Source organism: Botrytis porri (genome assembly GCF_014898465.1).
Source record: "Botrytis porri strain MUCL 3234 chromosome Unknown BPOR_008, whole genome shotgun sequence".
NCBI classification, from domain to species: domain Eukaryota; kingdom Fungi; phylum Ascomycota; class Leotiomycetes; order Helotiales; family Sclerotiniaceae; genus Botrytis; species Botrytis porri.
Genome location: NW_024066082.1, coordinates 1,021,209 through 1,038,796, shown reverse-complemented (window position 1 = coordinate 1,038,796; position 17,588 = coordinate 1,021,209). Strand labels below are relative to the sequence as shown.

The 17,588-nt window shown below is 41.8% G+C and overlaps 5 protein-coding genes across 5 annotated transcripts; 2 read left to right on the top strand and 3 right to left on the bottom strand.

The window, feature by feature from the left end:
* Positions 1-217: 217 nt before the first annotated feature.
* EAF01_006423 (uncharacterized protein) lies at positions 218-2,410 on the top strand (the record flags this gene model as incomplete). The annotated part of the gene is made up of 3 exons (XM_038914677.1): positions 218-642; positions 691-1,238; positions 1,287-2,410. 3 exons carry the CDS (start codon positions 218-220, stop codon positions 2,180-2,182), a joined length of 1,869 nt encoding a protein of 622 aa, XP_038769632.1. The 3' UTR covers positions 2,183-2,410.
* Positions 2,411-3,185: 775 nt separating this feature from the next.
* On the bottom strand, positions 3,186-4,325 carry EAF01_006422 (uncharacterized protein; the record flags this gene model as incomplete). Its single annotated transcript, XM_038914676.1, has 7 exons — positions 3,186-3,222; positions 3,313-3,448; positions 3,518-3,586; positions 3,706-3,720; positions 3,782-3,825; positions 3,887-3,958; positions 4,306-4,325. 7 exons carry the CDS (start codon positions 4,323-4,325, stop codon positions 3,186-3,188), a joined length of 393 nt encoding a protein of 130 aa, XP_038769631.1.
* Positions 4,326-6,149: 1,824 nt separating this feature from the next.
* On the top strand, positions 6,150-6,908 carry EAF01_006421 (uncharacterized protein; the record flags this gene model as incomplete). The annotated part of the gene is made up of 1 exon (XM_038914675.1): positions 6,150-6,908. One exon carries the CDS (start codon positions 6,150-6,152, stop codon positions 6,906-6,908), a length of 759 nt encoding a protein of 252 aa, XP_038769630.1.
* Positions 6,909-7,299: 391 nt separating this feature from the next.
* Positions 7,300-8,574, bottom strand: EAF01_006420 (uncharacterized protein; the record flags this gene model as incomplete). The annotated part of the gene is made up of 4 exons (XM_038914674.1): positions 7,300-8,114; positions 8,169-8,266; positions 8,348-8,485; positions 8,552-8,574. The coding sequence occupies 4 exons, from the start codon at positions 8,572-8,574 to the stop codon at positions 7,300-7,302; spliced, it is 1,074 nt and encodes a 357-aa protein (XP_038769629.1).
* Positions 8,575-11,558: 2,984 nt separating this feature from the next.
* On the bottom strand, positions 11,559-12,536 carry EAF01_006419 (uncharacterized protein; the record flags this gene model as incomplete). The annotated part of the gene is made up of 1 exon (XM_038914673.1): positions 11,559-12,536. One exon carries the CDS (start codon positions 12,534-12,536, stop codon positions 11,559-11,561), a length of 978 nt encoding a protein of 325 aa, XP_038769628.1.
* Between the last annotated feature and the right edge of the window lie 5,052 nt (positions 12,537-17,588).

The following is a 17,588-nucleotide window of genomic DNA, read 5'->3' as shown; positions in this document are numbered from 1 at the left end:
GAATAATCGACATCACCTTCACGCTAATTCAATAGCAAAGTCTTTCTCTCTATCCAAACGCGTTACAGTGCTCTCCACTTCATAAAGAGCATTACAACAACTCGATTCTTGCTTTTGAGAGATTTCTCATCATATCTTTTGACGTTAGCTACTGCTTCCTCTCCGCTCGTCAGAAATCATATATTTTCGAGACACGTCAACGTTTTCAGAAAGCCATATGTGCTGCGCACTTCAAACAGCTCCTTCGATTGGCTTCAAGTCGGATCATCCTTTTGACAATATGAGTAACAGAGGCTCAACATCTCCGCATCAACGGAGGCAAGAAGTGATACCTGTTCGATCGGCTGCTGCTGCAATGGAACAGCTTCGCAAAGAAGAGTATGAAGCAGGCAATCAATTAATCGGAACCGCGAACTCTTCAAGATACGACGATCAGCGTCAACAAGAAAGGGATCACACCCATAGCATCTCATCTAATTCCGAGTATAAAAACTCGGATAGAATTATGACTACTGGTATTCCAGTAAATCACCACAGTCCTAGGGATACCTCGTTGGAGCGGAGTCAGAGAGAGGGTTCCCAGGCCAGCGCCCCTGCGTCGTCCCCAGGCGTGGAGCAGATTCAATCTAATCAAATATGCAGGTATGGAAGACAATTACTTTGTAGGTAGTTGTGACTAACATTTTGAAGTAATTGTGGCACAACTAGAACACCACTTTGGCGAAGGTCTCCGCAAGGAGCAACTATTTGCAATGCCTGTGGCTTATATCAAAAGGCTCGCAATGCTTCTCGACCAACAAATCTCAAGCGCCCACCAACCACTGCCCCTATCGGTTTTTCTGGAGATCAACTGGAATCTCCCTCTGCAAACGGGTCAATTTCACTTCCTACTGCTGGCGCAACCTATGTTTCTGCAGATCAAACTTCCACAGGAACATGCCCTGGCGGTGGACGTTGCAATGGTACTGGAGGCGCCGAAGGCTGCGGCGGATGTCCAGCTTTCAACAACCGTGTCTCAAAAAGCGCTCATTTTACTTCTTGTCAAGATAGACAATCAACACAAACACCACAGCCGCAAAATGATCAACCAACAGATGCGCCGTCTCCGATTGACGTTGCATCCCTCCAGTTACAATCACAAAATACTACGGTCGTTGTAGCTTGCCAAAACTGTGGAACTACCATCACACCGCTCTGGCGTAGAGATGAGAGTGGTCATACGATTTGTAACGCTTGTGGTAAGTTTATCGACAAGCTAGAAGTACATCCGAACTAACACATGATAGGGCTGTATTATAAACTCCATGGTGTGCATCGACCAGTGACTATGAAGAAATCAATCATCAAGCGTCGTAAGAGGGTAGTCCCAGCAGTTCAAGGTTCTCAAGCTTCCAGCTATGAAACCAGTAGTACAATGGATTCTCCAGATTCTGATCGTGCTTCACCCGAAGAGGTAGTTGAGCGAGGCACAATAAATCCTGACGGATCAGTGAATTTGGGTCTTCGTTTACGCAACGATCCAGGAAGAGCTCTACCCGAACCAATCCGGACACAAAATGGTCAGCATCAGCATCAACAACATCCGCCATCTGATCTTGGCGCCTATACATCCAATCCAAATTATCAAGGCCAAAATCTCGACTCCTTGACTAATGATAATCGACTACCGCCAATGGCATCGTATCCTTCGCCAGTCTATAATCGACTTTCCGTATCGCCAAACAATTATCTCTCCCCTTCTCGAAAGCGGTCGTTCTCCGCTACCGATATGGACCCAAAAAATTCACTCTCCTCGGAATCTGCACACGCATCGACCTTACCTAAGCGTCTCTCGTCCATAAAATCGATATTAAATCATGGCTTCACAAGTTCCGATTCTGATGTTAATCCCGAAAATGACCTTAGCTTCCGCCGCGGAACCGATAGTCTGAGATTAAGTCCAAGCCGATATTCCGCCGCTGTTAGCCCGAGTCTTAGTACCGTTGGTCCAGCTACTTATTCAACCAGTCCCTCGGGTAGTGGAGCTGGGAGTGCACTGAGCAGTGCGAAAGACCCGGCAAGTGAAAGCGATCGCGCAAAAACGGAGAGGAGGGAGATGCTACAGAGGGAAGCGGAAAAGATGAGGGAGGCTCTAAAGGCCAAGGAAAGAGAATTGGCTGAACTGGGAATCGGGTTGGATTAATATTTACCCGCCAACCACACTAGCCTTTCCGGCAAATTGGACGAAAAAGAAAGCTACGAAATTACGAACGTGCGTTTACTTTGTGAATTTTCTCGCGGGTTTGTTGCAGATATGGGAAAGAATACAATGAGCACGGAACGGGAAAGGAAAGTGAGTAAGAATAGGGGTATGGGAGTGAGCAAGTTTGTCTTTGAGGACTGGGCCACACACTGCATGATGGGAGTTTACCAGGGGTTCTTTTGGGGGGGGGGGGGGGGCATTACATAATCGGAATGGGATGGGATACAGATACCCCTCTGCCATTTAATGAATAGGGGATTTCATTATACTTGTTATCAATGTAACTTTGGAATGGCAAGAGGCGTGCAGGATTTCTCTTGGGTATATCTTCAGCGCCAGGTTTGGGCTTTTGATATTGGGAGTGCTAGATGCACAAATTTGCAACTCTAATGTATACATGGAAACAGACACAGGGTTCTAAGGCTCAGGCAAGCAAGATAGGTGCAGGTAGTTCCAACGGAACGAAAAATGACAGAACAGACCCTCTATATATGCAGTCCAATGAGTCTCAGCAAAATGAAAACATTATAATCAATAATATAATCTCTAGTTCAAAGTCTCACAATGTGGATTTTGTAATTTCCCGGCTTTGGATTTTGTATCTTGCTTTTATTGAAGACTGACAGACGTACATACATACACACGTGAGAAATAATAAGGAGATACTTCAATAAGTCACCGCCCACTCTAAAGCTAATCTGAGTCGGTGATTCGATAAAAGAGAGGTAATATGTTATGTAATACAAGGCTGTTTTTCTGGAAACTCGCGTCTTTAGCATCAATAAATAGATGATGGCAAAGGTAGCATTTGCGAGAGAAGAAGTAGATGCGGTATCGAGGTATTGTGCGTATCGTAGGAGATATGGACGATATCTTGTTTGAGCTGAGTGATCGCGCGTGGGGAGCCTTGGAACTCGAAGAGAGGTGGAGGTGTGCGATGTGATTAGACTTGTTCGGCGCCCCATCCTCCATCTGCTTCCCTGTTTGTTGTGATAATCATTAGTAAAAGGTCTTGGATGATTTGTACTTGTACAAAGCGAAGCAATATGGGAAATAAAATGGGCATTTACCTCATGTTTGCAGGAGGCTCGATAGATGGAACAAACTCGAGACCAATGTAAATAAGACCGATTATGCCAATTAAAGAACCGGCAATGATGCGCAAGACGTGATCGTGTAAGAGAATGGATCCAACGAATACGTAGACTAGGTTTGGGTGTTAGTTTGCGCGGTTTGTGGTGGGTATTGTATATGGGGATGTGGAGTGTGACGTACAAATTCCGCGTCCGACGAAGGAGAAGAGGAAAGATGCATAGCGCGAGACTTGTGGTGGGATTTGGAATTCTATACTTTGGTATTAGTGACATGTGCGACATATTTGGCAGGCTCATTTGAGGTCGAAATAGGGGTGCGATGAGATGGGATGGCTGTGAAACTTCGAGCTTGAGGTGGGTGAGACGGACCAAGAAGAGCAGTGCCTGGGAGATTTCGTGTTAGTAGATTTCGTGAGGGGGACGATATGGTATGAGGATGACTTACAGATTCCGAAGATGATAACATAACATCCAATGATAATAGATTGGCTACGATGATGTTAGCATGTTTCTCGATACTTGTTGTCGCATGGATGTTTAGATTACTTACAAGCCTAAAGGAAAGAATTGGGAAATTCCACCAAGAACCATAAAAACACCTACTGCCAAATTGACAAGTCGGCTAAGAAGAATACATGATTAGTCTCGTGTTCAATTATGGACTTTGAATTGGCACATTCAGTCGCGGACGCGGGGCGGTAGGGATTGCTGTGGTTGAGGGCTGGGGAGAGCTCTTGATGGATGGAGCCTTGGAGCTTCCAATCAAATCGACTTTTATCATTTTCGACTTTCATCGTCTGCCATGACCCAATCGAATGAATCTACCAAGAAGTGCCATATATTCTTGAGCTCAAGCTCCAGCTGTAGCCTCAATCCCTCAACCATCACCAATCGATCCAGCCCTCAAGCTCAAGCTCAAAATTCAAAGCCGCGCAACAAGCACAGTGCAAGCAAGTTTGGGAAACTCACAAAGCATCAGAGTAATCCATCGTTGCGATAGTATGAGGATTTCCGTATTGATAAGGTATCTTTCGTTCGTGGAGACGTGAGGGATCGTAGAGTTTCCTGGAATTGGACGTGGTCGTTGTGGTTGTAATGTGTTCAGTAGATAGGCAGCATCAGAACAGATGAAGATCTTTGAAAGCTGGTGCACGCACCTCCTGTACCTCATTTCATCTGCGATGGAACACAAAGATGTTGCCAAGAATTTATAAAACAAAGGGTACGTGAATTAATAAATTGGGTATATATTGGACTTGCTAGCAATATAATTTTTTTAATTCTTTTTATAAATCTTCCTACCAAGATCATAGATGAATTGTTATATCATTCGTATAGTATATTTAGCTGATGGTTGTTTCTTCTCCAATCTCTTGAAGAGAGAAATATTACAGTTGCATCATTTGTTCATTCATTTTTCCTAGCATGCACTGCATCCTTCTGCGACATTAATATGTCATATATCTTTCCTTCACCTCTCCCATTACTTCAAAAGAAACACAGACATCAAATTCATGCCTTTCGATAGAAACTCGGATTCGATGCCAATCAATCAACCAAACATTACTTTGATCAAAATGCCGTTACCTCTAGTAGAGAATCTTGATGGACTCAAAAAGAGCTATTCTGAAATACATCATCGTTGAGAGCAGTATTCGTACCGACTTATACTGATCTTGCAAGGTCGAGGGGGTTTCATATCAGTGTGAGAACTTTGTTATTCTGGTTGTCTGTCTGATTCACACCCTCCTGTCGTAGGAGCTCATACTAACTACCGGAACATTGGATGCCCGCAATTCAGAGATGCTTGATGCAACATATCGTTTCTGTATGTTTTAGAACACCGGTGATGTGCCTAGATCCGTCATACGCTACATAGATTCCCGAAGAAGCTTCATCAATCAGTCAGTTGCCATAGGCTTCAGAAGTAGCTAGAAGTTTGAATTCAGACTTTGCTTTTTCCTGAGTTTCATTTCTCAGTCGCTGAGTGAAGGGCATGTATCTCTTGCTGATATAACCCGAGATGAGTTCGTCTGCGCATTTCGTGTTGGTTAGCAATCTGGTAGGTAATTGTTACGCGCAAGTTACTAGACCAATCTCTCGGGGTGAGTTGGGAAGAAAGCTAGAGTTCCAAGTACAAAGTTTGAGTGTGGATAATTTCCCCATTTCTTCCATCCTTCCCATGTATAGGAACGTCCATGATACTTCTACTTGTTGTTCATGCTAAAAGCTCGATACCTTGGGGTAGTTCTTCAATTGATATATACTCTTCAAGACACTTTTGTATGGAGTCTCAACAGGTCGTTCTGTTTGCAATATCAGATTTGAAATTGTTTCATCTGAAACTGCCCAAAAAGAGGGCCAAGATCAAAAGCGTTGATGAGCATGGTCATGATATACAGGGCAGAACGAAAATCAAATACAACCTAAGTGCAAGGGATTCGAAAGAGAGTGAAGCTCCAAGACCGCTCACTAATGGTCACATCGAGCGAGTATAGGAAGGTTTTCAGGTGAGGCATGAGTAGTTAACAGGCTCACAGGCTAAATATCATCAACAAATCGGTGACAAAGATGCCGATGTAGCTTCGTCGTCGCCCAATCAATCATCATGCATACCACCCGACTCTTGACATACATACAATACTACAACCAGGAGATCCGACACCGATACCGAAACATACGATGGCTTTTTGTTTTGATTTCAGCTCCCTTTCCCATTCCCATTTTCTTTTTTCCTCTTTTCCTCTCTCTCCCACCCCATCTTATAACAAGGTCTGCGTAGGTCTTGTTTTTTTTCTTACCAAGCTTCTTAAATGATCTCCCTATGGCCTGCTATGGATGCTCATATGACGAGTAATACCTATATTCTTCAAACATCCTCACCTGTTCTCAGCTTTTTTGACTTACCCCTCAAAATTCGCGACGACATCTACCATAAAGTGCTAGTTGTACCTCATGGAATATATTTTTTTCAGGTCTATGATGATGCGGTCAAAACGGTGATCCCAGAGAGGCCAGGCCGATGGCTTGCATCGCTGTACACCAATCGAAAAATGCGCGAGGAGGCTAGCGTTGTGTTTTATGGACGAAATCGTTTCGTCTTTATGGATACAATGGGATGTCAGACCAAACTCTTACAGTCCTTTCTACACCTCGTTGGACCGGTGAACGCAATTCTTATGTCTCAAATCTGCATTAGTTTTCCCTCTATGGAGAACGTCAAAGACGGGCCAGCAGAATATGCGATCAGTGAAGATGATGCAGATAGTCTGAAGCTTCTTCGACAATTCACCAATCTGACAACTTTAGAAACTCTACTGTATAGCTTCAACCCGATATGCAGAACGGAAGCGAATCAGGATGCTCACCACTCACAATTTGTTCAAGGCGCGTGCTCGCTTGTTGATACGCAACTGAGGATCGCCATACCAACACTGCGCAAAATCGTCATCGTGTTTCATGAAATGATCCCGAAGAATGAGATGGTGGATTTAATGCACCGCTTTCGGTGGATAATCTGGCGAACTGATAAGAATGGTATGGTTATCAGGCGAAATGAAGGAGAATTATGATAGCAAGAGAGGAGGAGCAAATGTAGACATGGATCGTTACCATAGTCGTGTTGCTTGGGCATTTTAGAGAACACAAACTATATCATTGGTTATGACTCGAAGGACAATCGTTGGAATTACAAGATCTGTTCGCCAGTTTCGATTTCATTGGCTTACCTATTCAGAATCAGAATACAATAAGCGGGCAAAAGATCGTGGTGCTTGCTTCAGTCAGACGGATCGTTTAGGGAAAGGGGGCTGACGCGATGGGGATTCGGCATACACAAGGTTGTTAAAGTGGGCATGGAGAATGTATGAAATTACTTGAGACAATTATTAAGACAATAGTTAACTCTACTATTTCCCACTGACCCACTTGGGATATGTAAGAGCGACATCAAGTTAATCGTGCTCAAAGTCTAGACTTGGATCCTAAAACCTCTTCAACAAGCTCCACAGTTCCTTCTGAACATCCATAAGAGGCCTGATAACCCCAACCCCCATGTCCATAATTATGAACTACCCATGTAGAATCAATCTTCTCCTTCTCAATCCTCACTCCACTCAATCTCAACGGTCGTAGTCCCACTCCATGACGTATAACACTCAAAGCTTCAATACCTTTTCCATTCGTCAAAGCAGGACATAACTCCACAGCTCGCTTCATGATTCGCATAGCCTGGTTCGGACATGGTTGGGATTCCCAGTTTCCTTTCTGATACGTGCCTCCCAGAATTGTTCCACCGCCAGCTGCACGCTTCATGATATAACATACCTCATCGTCTCCATCGTCGGTACCGGAAATCGTCAACATAACACCAGGATCATTACGTACGAGTACGATTTGACCTCGGACTGGAATAACATCTTTGTCCATAACACCGCCAAGTTTCGAAGCTAAAAGACCTGTACAGTTGACGATCACATCAGCTTTGCTATCGGAGTGATGAAGATCGCCGGCTTCGGATATGTGACTGATAATGCTGCGTTGAAGTTCAACACCGTTCTTTAGACATTGACCAACGAGGTAAGACAGATAGACAGCTGTATTGATGCAAACTGATGTGAATGCGGTTGCACTATCCGCACCATCCGGGATCTCGTTTTGTGGTAATACACGGAAATCAGGGACAACATCTTTGAACCAAGGATCAGTGGAGAGTAACTCATTGAACCATTGACCTGTAGTTCCCTGTGCATCCTTATTGCGGTTCAAAATCACAGTGTCTGATGGAGTCAGTAAAGAGTCATTTCAAAAGTGGGAGGGTCATAGGAACTTACTTTGGAAATGGATGCCGGCTTCTGGGACCTCTTTCGCTAGTCTCGCGAGTTCATACCATGTTCGCTTCTCCCATCTACAATCGGATGCATTGGATATTCTTTAAATTGAGTATTAATGTCTCATGTCTCATGTCTCATCCGATTCTGTCCGAACAGAGAAATGGTAAATTGTGACTCACGGAAGATAATTTGCACCGGCCCATGGAGATGTATACTCAATGTCATAATCACCAGGCATATGCTTTGCGACAATGGTGACTTTGAAGTTGGGGTTTTGGGATAAGAGTAGAGCGGTGGTTAAACCGGACACTCCCGCGCTGCAGAGACGTCAGTCACCATGAGTTACTTTAGGAAGATAAGAAAGAAAGGGTTGAGAAACCAACCCAACAACCACAATATTTGGCATTGTAAATATAGCTGTTGACCAAGTTTTGACAACAAAATTCAAGAGCTTGAAGAGAAATAGAAACAAAAGATATCTCACTTGGGATATATTGAAAGTGGAGCGTTGTGACACAGGAGATATTCCGGAGATAATCCGAGGCTCGAGCGTTTTCGTGATATCAACTTCTCGTGCCAAGAATATTCTTCTGGATTCTTTTTCAAAACATCTCTTTTATATATGCTTCTAAATATCTTCAAAACTACTGCCTAAACGAATCCCACCCTGCCGTACATGTATATGCAAGCCACGTGCTACATTGGGCAAGTGCTTCGTGTCTCTCAAATCATACACTGACTAAACTTTCAGCCCTATCATGATGGCGGAGTTCGAACTCCGCATTTTGAACGGTGGTTTAAAAGTCTGAAAGTCTGTATGCTAGGTGTGTACTTTGCAATGGTCTGGATGGACTTTCTTTTTCACCAGAAGGGACTGCTTTGTTTTTTTCGCTGCATCAAGTGTACAAAGGATACCTGAATTTCGGTCGTTTCTTTCCTTGTGATGTACAATAGAAAGACTGTTCATAATCTTCTGAGGGAGCTGTTGTACCCCAATCTTCTTTCTGTTTTAAGGGAATCGCCTTTTGAGTGTACTTTCGGATGAGATATTTGGAAATTTCAACAATCACATGGTGATCTGCCATCGTGTAATCAATCGTGTACGGACTCATCCGGATGAGTTCAAACCATTCCTCATAACATCTCCAGACAGGAGCTTCGCCAGGTGCACTGAGAGAGTCGGTAACGGCTGTCCTCTCTCTGTCAGTGACGAAGCGGGAATGGCTGTAAAAGCGGACTGAGTAGTTCGGAAGTACCTGAAGAAAACGTCGAAGACGGGTGAACGGTTCACCCAGCTCAAGCTGGTTGCTTTTGCGAAAAAATTTGGATTGATGTCACCATATCGGACAATGTCAATCCGGATCTGGTAATCGTTGAGCAGAAAGGAAAGCGCGCTAAGCACCACGTGCACATTACGTCTTACGTATGTTTCTATCCTCCTATGGCAGACCAAAATGCCAACAACCTCTCGTTATAGGCTGTCAGCAGTCACTACTCTTCTCTTCGCAACTCAGGCGGACCACTTCCAGAGACGCCTACCGTCAAATATGATGTGAAAGTAGAGGTCACTTGTTTTGCGACCATGCCAAGCAAAAGTGGAGACGAAAAGATGACAGCAGTACCATAGTGAAGGAAAGGGTCGAGGACTTAAGCGACAAAAGTGCAAACCTGTAAGGGGGATGTCGGCATAATGAAATAAGCTAAAGGTGCTTGAGCATACTTCTTTCTTCCGTGGTTTCTCCAATGCCTTATCTAATTAGAAAGATGAACCTGAAAATTTATAAGATCACAAAACTCACCTCATATCTCAAATTTTGACTAGCGTTTATAAAATGATTGGAGTTGGGCATTTTTGATTGAGGGGAAGGTTATGCAAATATTTATGATCATTTGGGACTGGAATTGAGACCCGGAGACCTAACGAAATCATCATCATGATAAGATATTTTTCGACACAAAGATACACTGAAAATTTCCTTGTAGTGTATGGTGTTTCCAGTCCATGATCAATAAAACAAACATCCTTCTACAAACTTAATGATGAAGGTTAAGCATGTGTATTGCCGGCTTTGTGATAAGTATAAACTACAAGGATGATGATAACTGTCTTGATTTCAATGTCCAAACCCTACCACTGATACAAACCAGCGGTTTCTATCTTAATATATACCGCACACTAGTCCTCAAGCTTCAATCTCTGAATTGAAGAGAGAAGACACATCCAACTTCCTTGAAGTTCTCATGGATGTTATGACTCCGATGCTGGAAATAGAAATGCTGAGAATTATGTCACATTAACTTCCAAATGCTTGATATGTTACAGGTTGATTTGTGCCACGTCGATGCTTAGGAAGCTATTCGCAGGAGGAAAGGCAGACCGGGATTAACGATTAGCAGAACCCTTCATCAATTCAGTTGTTCCAATTCAATTCGGAGAATTGATATTTTGAATTATGCTATGATTGAAAACTACACAATATTCCATTCATACTCTTCATTCTTGTAATTCTACTTGTGATTGATTTATTGTAGAATTTATTCCGTTGATCAGTTCTGGCATCTTTTCCCTCCGCAAATGAGGGAGCTACTGTTCACGTGATACTATTTCTTCAGTGGCTGCACATGCCACATGTCCACCAGTAGATACACAGACTCACAGGACAACATAATAGGAAAACACAATTTCATATTCAAATTTATCAACTTTAAAATTCAATTAAAATTCAAAATTTTATTTAATCTTATTCAAATTAAAATATATAATTTTTAAGTATAAGAATTATATAGAATTTAAAAATCGAATTTCAAAAAGAAATATTGAACTTCAAAATTCAATAGTACATTTTCCTATTAAAATTTTTGATAGGAAATTATATAATGGATTATATAAACTTTAATATCTATTTTAATAATATAATATTTTTATTATATAGAATCCTTAAGCTTAAAAACTATAATATTCAATTTCAAAGAAAGATATCAATTGTTTAAATTTTAATTGAATTATTAAAATTGTATTTTTTGGTGTGAAATTGTGCTTTCTTCTTTAGTGTCCTGTGAGTCTGTGCACCCACTGGTGGTCCAGGTTTCCTCTTAGGTAATCTGGACTTCACTTCATCTGAGATTACTATAACTTCCCTTCCCTTCGTCTCATACCACTTCTTCATCCCCGCTCTATATCTGTAAAAAAATAAAAAATAAAAAAATAAAAATGGTGGGTGTGTGGATCAGATTTCATCCTGGAAATGAGAAGATCAATCAATCTTTTCATGAGACATTGTCACGCAAAGTATATGGTTGTGGCTTAAGGAATGGCTCAACTCCATTAAATTATTATTCTGATATAAGTAACATCTAGTGAGTCAAATTTATGACCCGCTACATTTCAGATCAGTCTTTTATTTCTAAGCTGCTGAACTTCTTCTCTTCTCTTTCAAGTACCCACGTCCATTTGCATCCACGCAACACCTGGACAACGTTGAAAAGATTCAGACGCGTCTCTGAATCCATATTGTTTTCTAAATCCAAATGCACAGTCTCCGCTCTAGCATCCGTCTGTGTGGTAAAAGCTTTCAATACCCAGATTCCCTTGTCTGTGAGATCAAAACAGACGTCATGGCCTGCCATTACGGTGACCTGCGGGATCACAATTCGCTGCATATCTGGCCATTGCACTCTACTCGTTGGCTCAATTGTGGCGGATTTGAGCTTGAATTCTTTATGATCGCCCAGAAAGCTTTGAAAAGTTCTATACAAGCCAAGGGATTTTGCTCCGAATGAAACGCAGAAGGTCTTGAACTCTAGTTGGATGGAACGAACGTTGGGTAAGTTGTCTAAGGACGAGTTCACTACCTCTGGCATCGGATGCCAGTAGTAAAACCTCAGGTCTTTGACAATGGGTACCTGCCCCGCCGATTCATCAACCTCGGAGGCATTATTGACAGTCTGGGTGGGCCTAAAGGGCGAGTAGTGCGAATGGTGATTTTCCCAGATCTCAGGTAAATATTTGATGACAATATTTCGGACCAGTCCACCTTCTTCGGAATCCATCGGTAGCTTCCACTTATTGCCAAAGTGAAGGGAGTAGACCCAGTCTCTGCTGCAAGCATCTAGGGTATGGATATAAGCAATACGCCATGGATCGTTCACGCCACATTTCAAGCTTGTGATAAACTTCGGTAAGTTGCGTGTGATGTTGCCAAGATTTGTACCTGCCTCTTCTTCCTTCATGGACTCCTTGGCAATTCGACCTAGAATCTCCATAGGAAGAGAATGTAAGCCTATGCGGATCTTCGGGTTGGTTCGCGAGGTCGCAGGTGGAATGGAGGGAATCTCTGATTGTTCGTTGGGAATTTGTTGGGAAGACATCTTTAATTCTAATCGGTTGGTTGATAGATCTCTCGCAATAATTGGTAGGTTTTAAGGTAAGATAGATTAGTTGAGTGCGGATGGAGATGTTGAAAGAATTTGGTACCGTTTCAGATTCTGACGTAATTGAAGATTCGTTGATTTGAGGGAGTTGTGCGAACTTATTGGAAAGAGACAGACCAACGAAGTGAAAGATTTACCTTTGACATGGAATGTTCATACGCGAGAATCACATACTCTGCTAGTCATCAGGGCGTACGTCGTTCTACAGTCTCAAAAGCCGTAGCAGATACCAAATTACAGAGTCCTGCAAGACTGCGCTCAGGGTTGAATTTTAAAACATACATTTGTGGGTTGTACTGGTAGCCCAACCTGACTCGCCTATGTATGGCATGTATGGCGGACGACTTCGCTGCCATAGTTTACAGTTCACCACATCCTACGGTTTTCGGCGCCGTAGCAATAGTGGTGGATTACAAATCTTTGCATTACGGTTAGAAGTAGCCGTGGTGGTCTATGTTTTGAGGCTCTGCAGATTGCACAGCTAACTAGGTCAACAACCGATAATTTGCCTTTGTTAGTACATCGTGTACTAAGTTTCTCTTCTTGACAGTACAACATATTGATAGTACATGAAATCGATAGTAAGTACACTGGTTTGTAAGAATATTTTTGAAGTGGGAATAATCACAATTATTCCAAATACTGTTTGATTTAGATCCAAATCTCTACAAGTTAATTACTGGATCTGAAATGAGTGTCTCTACAAAGTCTTAAAGCTTTTGAAACAATAGTGCAAAAGCTAATCTCAAACTCAAGTTTTTCGTCATCTCATGAACCCTTATATCTATTGTTGTATCTTAAGTTTTTCTCGTTGTTAGTACATCATGTAATAAGTATTTCTCGAGTCATTGCTGATGTATCATGTACTTAGCATTTCTTATCATGTACTAAGAATCTGAAACTTAAGTATTGATGCTGCTACACAGTAGAGCTTTATGCGTCGGCGGTTTTTAGTTTTCTGTATTACAAAATTAAGTGCTTTTGAAACTCTAGTGTCTCCGAAGCCTCGGGCTCCTTCGTGAAGGAAGTATACCTTGAATCCATCCCCTTCCGAGCATCAGTGACTCATCTACATCCAAAAGAAAAAGTTGAGCCGGGTGCATCATCGGATTATTCGGCAAAGTGAGCCGTGTTCTGGCTCAGATGTAGCTTCCGTTCTTGATTGTTCCGTATTGGCACGAAGATCAGGCCTAAGAGGAGAGAAGTTTTAAGCTGAGTGGAATAAGTTAGTAGGTCCATACTCGTGTGGCTAGATATTATACGACTCTTCTGAAATTAAATTTGGATTCATTTTCTTGTAAACTGTCATGTGGTGGTATGTGTATCTCACTTCGAATCTTTCTCCCTAGTACATACTTTCCGGCCACGTGCATACCCCAGCGATTAAGTGAACCACACATGACAAAGTAAATACCTAATTCTAACTCTCCGCAATCGGAAGGACAGATAGCATTTGTTCATTATTACAACGGTTCTTGAAATTCCCTTACTCCGATAACATTCATGTTGAAATCACTAGCAATCTAATGTTATTTTGGATGATATTTTGATTAAAGACAAACTTTTGTTTTCATTAATGCTGTATATTTACCTGTGGTTGATTGATTGTAGCATTGAAATTTTTGATGTTGAATTTCGCCCTACCATTTTATTGACGGAAAGTTTTAATATGTTGCCCCGCACTAAAAGGGGGGCGGGATCGCTACACGCGTCGGGTAAAAAAGGGATGGGATCGCCCACTTAGTTTTCAATAGTATATCATCTTCTATGAAGATTGAACATGTCAGAAAATAGGAACTCAGTAATATCGATTTTTCCTGTGCCTGAATCGTCAACTAAGGAGATCTGTTCCATAAAGCCGAGCTAGCGTCGCGAATAGAGAATTAGTTCAATGACTTGAAAATTTACACAATGAAGCTTTGCCTGAAAATGCGTAGGTCACTTGGTGAACGTGAATAGTACGTGTGCAGCAATCGATCCTTCCATCAGGATTTTCAGTCAACTTTTATACTTTTGCCCTGATGGTTCAAAGGACAATACCACCCGGTCGCCCTTCCCCTTCTGTACCGACTATCGAAAAGATTATGTTTTATGGCTACACTACACTAACACGTACTATGACAATGGCAACTGGATATACAACAACTGTCCTTTACCAAAATTAATTTGCATACGGATTCCTATAAGCGTACTTGGCAGTTAAGCTGGCTCAGAAACTACTAAATACCTTGCTGGTGAAAACCTTACTGTTGACAGATAGCCGTTTTCCTTCAAATTGCACTACCAACCTAATCTATTCCCAAACAAGCCATGTTTGTCCTGTTTGCACCAACTGGCCTCCCCGCAGAACTTCTATAAAGTCTGTATAATTCCCACTCATTTCATTTTTTTTTACCTCGACACCAAGACCAGATTACCAAGTTCGACCATAACTTTTCCGAGTGGAATTCTCACTCCGAAAAGATTGTCTCCAACATTTCCGATGAGAATTCGGAATCCGTCAAGCTCTGTCGTCCACCTTGGATAATCGGGATGGAACTCTCTGATCTTCGGACTTGGAGTTACCTCCCCAGGTCTACCTCGGGGTCGTTCCAAATCCAGCAAGATCGTCTTCGACTTGGCTGATTAGAAGTATGCCCCGGGGTCCACGGATACTTCTCCCAGTAGAAATCCTCTTGCTCGACTGGAGAAATGGAGAGAAGCCACGGTGCACATTTCGAAATCCTGTGTTAAAGCCCCAGCACGTTTACTACATCAATTTGTGTGAGTCCTTCTTGCATTCCTTCACCTTTGCTTCGCTAACCTCATGTGTTACTTCTGATGCCTAGGTTGTAACGTTCATTTGGAGGTCATAAGTAAAGAACATGTGGAGTTTGAGAAGATGGAACATTATGTATCTTAGTTTAAATCTCAATGAAAAGAATTTTTGAATATCACGATAGTACTTCTCAACGAAACTCTTAAGCCTCTGTGCAAAATGTATGTCATGCAGGTATCTGTGACTGCTACCAATGTGTGCGATTTTGAGTAAGCCTTGGCCAAGCGGGTAGAGAATACCGACTAAGTGGATTTTCAAGAGCAGTGTGGATGAATGATATACTTTTGATGCTGTTCTACATTGCTCGTGATGAGGCTTGATGATTAATGTATTTATCCAGAACCAAGTAAGATTAATAGAATTGTTGTTTAAGGCATGAAGAATGATTTTATCTTGCTCCAGACCATACCGATCGAGACTTTATAAGTTCTCTTTGGCTAGATAGACAAATTCTGAATGTTTGATTCCAATTTGATCTTTTCAGGTCTGTAGAAAGGAATAATTCTATTAAGATAGCTTTTTATTCTCTCTATCAGCAAGAAAAAAAATGGCAAAGCTGCATTGTGACGATATTCAGATATTAAAGGTACAAGTGTATGATCCTTGATTTCTGCTAACTGTCTGACTTATTGATACATGAAGCAGCTTTTTAGATACACCTTGGCAGCGATATTCATAGTCAGCCCCCTCCATTTTCCTTCAATACGCTTTTTCCAATCTCGGGAATGTGGCACGACTGGCCTTGCATTTCGGGATATGTACACTTTACAGACTCCAAGACTTGCTATCATCTCATCAACAGCATGCGTCTTCGACTTATCTTGAAGTGATAGAGACATTTGTAATCAGTTTGCAATACACTGAGGACCTGGGTATTTGGGGTTGATCATCTTATGCAATTTGATCTGATTGACTACATAACAGACAATCTCGCACCCGCCAGGTACACTCTAGGGACAAGGATTTATCAAGCCAACAAGGTGGTTTTGGAGCTCTATCAAAAATATTGGAAAGATTCAAACATCATGAGCCCTGGTCGTCGCCCCCATGTCCCAGCGCAGAGAAGGCGGGAATACTACCATGGTAATTAACTGAACCTCATAGACTCATACAAATCTTCCAAAATTCCAGCTATCAAACAAGCAAACAGACCATCCCTCTTAATTAAAAAACTCTAAAACGGAACAAAAATCAAAGCTGCAGAGGAATTCGGGGAAAATTGCAAAGTCTATGTGGTTGACATTTACTTTGAGGGTATGTAACTACAAGTCCGGCTTGATGAAAAATAAGTTGGGAGAAATGGTTAAACGACAGTAAAGATAAAAGGATTAGATGTGAAAAACAACAGGAAAATCTTCTGTTGTCTATCAGATGATCATGATTAAATACATCACCACTCACATGTCCATGAATATCCCCGAAGTCAGAGAAAATCCTCCTAACTCCTCATCAATATCATGAATGATACCCAATACTATAAACTACAACCTACTAACAAATTCCCAATAACAGCATAAACACCAATTCACCAATAACAAAACCCCCCGTAATCCTATCCACCTCATCAAACCCAAGTTCGAAAATGCTCAACACACACGAGTATAGAATCCCCAATATCCCAACCCCATTAAATTACATTTTCGCGCAACTTATAATACCTTTTTCTCAGAAACTAAAATGAAATGATTCATAAATTCTGGATTTATGTATTGCTATCCCCATCGCTAAGCTAAAATATAAGTAGAGGAATCGGTTACCCCCGCTGGATTTAGAAGCATTGCTGTTGATTTATCTCACTTCTATAGTGTGCACAAGTCCACTTTACTCAGAACTCGAGATTCGAACTCGAATTCAATTTCGAAAGGAAGTCTGTATCCAATCCATATCCATATACGCAGCTATATAAGCACAACTCAAAAAACCCGACGAGGTAAACTGTAAAGCAAGTGGGATACCTCATAGAATCCTTATGGGGATTGTAAAGGTCGTCGAGAATTGTATCCTCTCTTCAACCTGGGATATCTTTTGCTGCTTTCAGGAACATAGGGAGATCGTGGTGGGAAATGTGACGAGAAACGGAGAAATTGATGTGGTTTCTTTCTGAGATGATGAAGTGTACTGTTGTTATTGTTGTTGTTATATTTGTGGAAAATGGGTGATAATGATGATAA